The sequence below is a fragment of the Epinephelus moara genome, chromosome 18, assembly GCF_006386435.1.
Source record: "Epinephelus moara isolate mb chromosome 18, YSFRI_EMoa_1.0, whole genome shotgun sequence".
NCBI lineage: Eukaryota > Metazoa > Chordata > Actinopteri > Perciformes > Serranidae > Epinephelus > Epinephelus moara.
In genome coordinates, this window is record NC_065523.1 from 37,663,431 (window position 1) to 37,669,607 (window position 6,177).

At 41.6% G+C, this 6,177-nt stretch overlaps 1 protein-coding gene across 1 annotated transcript in view; it reads left to right on the plus strand.

The window, feature by feature from the left end:
• The window catches only part of gng13b (guanine nucleotide binding protein (G protein), gamma 13b), a 29,734-nt gene extending 24,044 nt beyond the window's left edge, over positions 1 to 5,690 (plus strand). The window contains exon 3 of the mRNA XM_050069392.1: positions 714 to 5,690. Coding sequence (XP_049925349.1) covers positions 714 to 819 — 106 coding nt within the window. The 3' untranslated portion in view covers positions 820 to 5,690. The remainder of the gene's footprint in view (positions 1 to 713) is intronic.
• The last annotated feature ends 487 nt before the right edge of the window (positions 5,691 to 6,177 follow it).

Below are 6,177 nucleotides of genomic sequence, written 5' to 3' on the forward strand. Positions count from 1 at the left end.
CCTCGTTCTGTGGACGATAAACCAGGTGCAGACTGATAAAGGAGGAAATACAGTGAGTGCTGGACGGAGCAGTGAGTGACAACAACCCCGCCCACATTTAAGAGCACTGTCTGTGGTGGAAACACTAGGGTCTAGGTACCATGTCTGAAGGGTTACTGTTGGTTCCAAAGGTGCTGTACTGAAAGTGTTTGTTGGAAACAGGGCTTAATTACCATGCACAAAACCCAAAGTGTAAATACAACATGTTGTAGTTCTACGTGGGGTTTTATTTTGGACTACAGGTTACTGCACCTGGTCGAGCTAAGCTAGCTATCTGTGTGGTAGCTTCGTATTTGTCGTACAAACTTAAGAGTGGTTTTGATCTTCTCGTCCAAAGTGAATCAGTGAACCTCACAAAATACTGAACAATCCTTCAGTGGAAAAAGAAAGTCATATCACTCATGTCTTTGTCACTGATGTACAGTGTGTTGTGAATGGCTCATATGATTTCAGCTGCTTTAAAGTTCAGTGAAATAAAAGGACTTAAGTAAATGAAAACTTCCTCCAACAGTACACGGAGAGCTTCAGCTGCAGGAGTAAATGTAATTAGTTACTCCTGGTTGCTGAGCTTCTCCCTGTATTTCTTGCCTTGTATGGACAAAGAGGGACGGAGGATTGATTGTGGTAATAAACTTCCTCTGGAATCTGAAAAATGTCTCTGTCTCCCCACAAAGTTTGGTAAAGTGGATAGAGGACGGCGTCCCAGAGGACCCCTTCCTGAACCCGGAGCTGATGAAGAACAACCCGTGGGTGGAGAAAGGGAAGTGCATCCTTCTCTAGAAGAAAACCCATCATCCCGCCACGACCTTCAACGCCAACCACGCTGACCCCCACACACCTACAGATGACCCCTGAAGGACAGCGCCTCCTAACCTCTCACCGTGAATGTACAACCGCTGATGTCCCCGAAACACACACTCCAACAAGGGCATAGAAACACACACTGACAGAGACACACACTCCAAACTTTGGGTTTGTCCCTGACTGCCACATGTTCACTGCAAGTTTTATTCCTGCCACGGCATCGTTACTATGATATATGAGGATGATGATGATCAGTACTGCTATTACATGTCTCTGTATGATATATGATGACTTATTTATGCAGCTGCCAGTCACACGCTTTCTACTCTTCTTCTTCTTCCATTTCTGATGAGTTGTAATAAACTGTCGTCACGTTCTCACTGCCAGACTGACTCCAGATCTGCTGGAGGAATTCTGTTCAACACTGAGATTAGGGTTGCAGCGATATATCAGTTTCAAGGTATATCATAATATAAAAGTTGACGATTATCATACCGTGTACTTTATCTGGGATACTGGAAAACAAAGAATCTTAACTTTATTTTAGTTATTTTTTGACTTCTTAAACAAACTTACGATAACAAAGTGGTTCCAAGTTTTAATTAAAGTAATAAAACGTTTGTTCAACCAAAAACAATCCTTACATTTTCATTATTTAAATGGTCATTCTGACTGTTAATAATATAAATTCTGTGATACCGCGATATTTTCTGAGACGGTTATCGTACCGTGAAAATCTCATACCGCTGCAACCCTAACGGAGCAACCACTTTCCCTTACAAAAAAAAACGATAAAAGATTTCGTACTTTTTGATTGAACGTTAGTAGCGCAGGTCTGTGGTCGACAAATAACTTCATTAACACCTCGTTAAAACTAAACAGTCCCTAAGATTCTACAATTATTTATAATTAAATGAAGATCATTGATTTACTTTTACAGGCCCCAAATTTAGAAATCCAGAAAGTTATAAATCTAAAAAGTTAGTAATGCACCTAACAAATACGTAAGCTCGACATGTAAAGGACATTAAAGGGATCGTTCAGATGTTTTGAAGTGTATGAGGTATTTATTCACAGACAGTGTAATATCTACAGTAGATGGCAGTCGGCACGTCCCCAGTGTGGAGTACTGACACAGACGCTAAGCAATGTTCTGCTGTGCACGACGGCAGCAGCAAAATATGTTTTAGCTACCTAAAAAAATCGCTAGCAGTTTAAGCGTACGCTATATTGAGAATATTTTAGACAGCACTTGCCGACAGGGGAACTAAAACCTTTACATCACCAGACATTGACAAAAACATTAATTTTGCCTCGCAGAACACGGGAGTTGCTGATCTACCGCTGCCTCGATCGGTTAGGTCGTGTTATAATCCTTTATATTATCTTTATTCATAAAACAGAGTTACAAAGTGCTTTACATGTCAGTGATTGAAACAGACGACACATGAAAACAACAACTGATAAAAACACTGTGGTATGTTAAAACTGAGGGAATAAAAGACAGTTTAAATGAACGTGAAACTTAAGTCAAATCAGAAAAGGCTCTCCGATAAAAGTTTGATTTAAGAACGGACCTAAAAGAGATCACTGACTCAGCCGACCTGATTCCCTAGAGCAGATTGTTCTGCTCTGTGCTGAAGTGCTGCGTTGTGCTCCAGCGTCCGGCTATATCTCAGAGCTGCTACTAATTTCATTATCGATGAATCTGATGATAATTTTCACAGTTAACACTCATCACAGTCTCCCAGAGACCAAAGTGACGTCTTTAATTTGCTTCTTTTGTCCGACCAACAGTCCAGAACTTAAAGAGTCTTCATGTATCATCATACATGACAAAGAGAAGCAGCAAAAACTCACATTTATGGAGCTGAAACCAACAAATATTTAAAAGTATTGCTTGAAAAATGACTGAAACGAGAAATCGATTAGCAGATTAGTTTTCTTTTGATCGACTAATCATTACAGCTCTACGATTAATGTGTCACTTTGGTGTTCTGAAGGGTTAGTTTGTACTCACCAAAGCCTGACAGAGGCAGCTGTAGACCAGCAGCTCCTGTGTTGTGCAAGTCTGGTGGCTTAGAAGACAGCAAAAATAACGGCTTCAGTTCTACCTACGCTGTCGGTCGGCAAAGTAAAGTGGTAGAAATATTCTAAATATAGCATACACTTAAACTGATAAAGATTTTTAGGTGGCGAAAATATGTTTTGTTGCAACCTCTGTTCACAGCAGTACATTATTTAGCTTCTGTGTCCTGTCTGCTTCTCCAAACTGGAGGCGTGCTGACTGAAATCTACTGTACTTAATACACTTTAACTTTAATGATGTTAACCACACACTTAGTCAACAAATTATGCCACTGTTACAGATTTTTGAAGATCAAAAGAAGAGCAGCTTTCTCACACAAGGCATTTGATCTGGTCCTCTTGTAAATGCTGCCGTGAGAACACGAACCAACTCTAGGCAATTATACAACTTTGGAACAACATGAGTCCCTGATTCAGACCAGAGGAGACCACTCTCGGGCTGACAGCAGCCTGAGACACACAAACAGGGGAAAATATGGTCCAGGTTTAAAAAATACCGAAGTTTAGAAACGTCACCACGACGGCAAAGTTGTGTTTTTTTAGATTTCACTTGTATCTTCCCAGTGTGACTCCTGCAGTTTTCATATATGGTAGCATGGTTATATCGCATTCTGCACATCTGCAGCCAGTGTTGTTTTTGCTTCGGTGTCATTAGGTCAGAAAGTTTCATAGCAGCTCTGTTTGTGTTGTCAGAGCAGAATGAAGCTGTGGGTCTCTGGGGGACGGCTTCAGTTTACTGCTCCTGCTCCTCCATAGCTACAGCCCCTTAGGACAACACACACACACTCCTAACATCAAACAAACCATGCACACACACACACACACACACACACACACACACACACCATCTCTCTCCACACATGTACAGACGGACCCCTTTAACTTATTAACTTATTGGTCAATACTTGGGTTATTTATTTATTTATTTATTGATGACTCTCACCTTAGTTTTGTGTCTTATGTCTGCACCCTCATCCCCCAACTCGTAAGAAAAAAAAGACCAAAAAAAAAAAAAAGAATACACCTTGCCAGATCACCATCTACTACTGCCTTGTACACAGTTTCCTTAAAACGAGAATGTAAATATGTGGCATGATAACCACTGACCTCAGAACAGGCCTGTGTGTGCGTGCACGTGACTCTAATTGTGTGCTTATGTGTATTTATTTTTAAAGTGCATAAATTCGGCTCCCTTCTGGATTGCAACATACTGTACATGCACACACATGCAGCCATGTAACACACACACACACACACACACACACACGCGCACACACGCACACACACACACACACACACACACACAGGCAGGCCTGAGGCTGAGCAGACACACACACACTGCTTATTGAGAATGTGTATGAGCGGAGGAGTGGCAAGGATGTGGGATTCTCTAAATGACTTGGGACAGGGGAGCCTCACATCGTCTCAGTACTGTAATGAGTCTCATTATAAACATTTTCTTCAAGATGACCCGGCTCCCTGAAGGCTGCTCAGTGCTCCGATGACTCTGGTCCTATAACGTGTAACTGCTATTTAATTTTCCTCTTTTTTTAAACTCAACAATTATATCCATGACGTGCTAATAAATTGTTTATGTTTTTATCAAACACGCTTGCATCTATCTTAACCTGCACCTCTTCCTTTCTGTAAAACATGTACGACAAGATTTCATCCACTCCAACCTGCTCTCGTTCCCACGGCGTCAAATACGGCAGCCTGGTCAGTGGCTCTCGGCTTCTGTTAGCAACGTACTAAACACCCTCACGGTGTCTGTTTACGATGCCACAGGCTTTCAGCTAACTCCGATGTAACCCCGTCTGTGGCAGTAACGTAGAAGTAAGGGGATGATCACACAGAAATGAGATGAGATGCTAGAGACGCGGACGCTTTAAAGACGCTTGAAATGCTGGAAGCGCTTATTCAATGTGCGCTAGCTACTGGCGTGTGACGCTCAAAAAAGTTGAAAATATTTTAACTTTTCAGCGTCTACGCGCGTCTAAAAAGACGCCGGAAAAACCCCTGTCTAAAAAGACGCTTGAACGCCGGTCAGACGCACCGTATCATAGGAAAACAATGGTTTTACTGGCGTCGCGTTTCTAGCGTTTCATCTCGGTGTGATCACTCCCTAAGAGCGAGAAAGTCTGAGTACGGAGGCAGGGAGGGGTGGTGGATGGTTCAAACACACACCAGACTTCACCCAGAAATTGGTATTAGTGTCCCATGTAAAACCAAAAGTTTGGTTTTCTAAACCAAACTGCGTAGTTTTGTTACTTAACGTTAAGTAGTTTTGATGGAGAAACCAAAAGACACTGTCGCATGTAACGAACGAAAACTGACACTAGCGCATCAAGGTTTGAAGCATATGCCCACTGACCGAGTGCTGGTATCTGACAGGTTGGGAGTGAGAGCGTGTTGTCCAAACTTAGTAATATGTTTCAGATTTATTCAGATACTTTTTTGGGGGAACAAAATAAAAACTGCTAATGTAAAATTGTAGCTGAAGTGAAAGCCAGTGAATTTAGGATGTCCAGTACAACAATAAGCCGACCTGGTTGCCAGTATAAATGTTGGCATTGTACGTTACTGCAAACCAAGGATAACTTATATCTGCGTGTTATTATGTAGTGGATGTGTTAAAACATTTTGTTTCAAAAACACATTGGTAAAAACAAATGTTTCTGTGGCACCACTCTCGCTAGAAATGCAGCTATGTCTCTGTTAAAAGAAAAAGCTGTTTGTGGCACGATACCTGCTGGAAATGTGACGATATCTGTGTACAAGAGAACCTGTTTCCTGACACTATCTCCACTAGAAATACAGTGATATCTCTGCAAAAACAACTGTTTTTCATGGCACTGTGCACACTGGAAATGCAGTGGTGTCTTGGTAAAAAAGAAATACTTTTTGTGGCACTATCTCTGCTGAAAATGCTGCAATCTCGATAAAAAAGAAGAGCTTTTTGTAGCACTATCCTTGCTGGAAATGCAGCTATGTCTGGATGAAAACAACCGCTTTTCGGGCACTGGCCATGTCTTGGTAAAAACAAAATGCTTTTCGTGGCACCACCCGCGCTAGAAATGCAGTTATGTCTCTGTGAAAAGAAAAAGCTGTTTGTGGCACGATACCTGCTGGAAATGCAGCAATTTTGAAAAAAGAAGAAAAGCTTTCTGTGGCACTATCAACACTGGATATGCAGCAGTGTCTCTGTAAAATCAACTGCTTTTCGTGGCACTTTCCTCGCTGGAA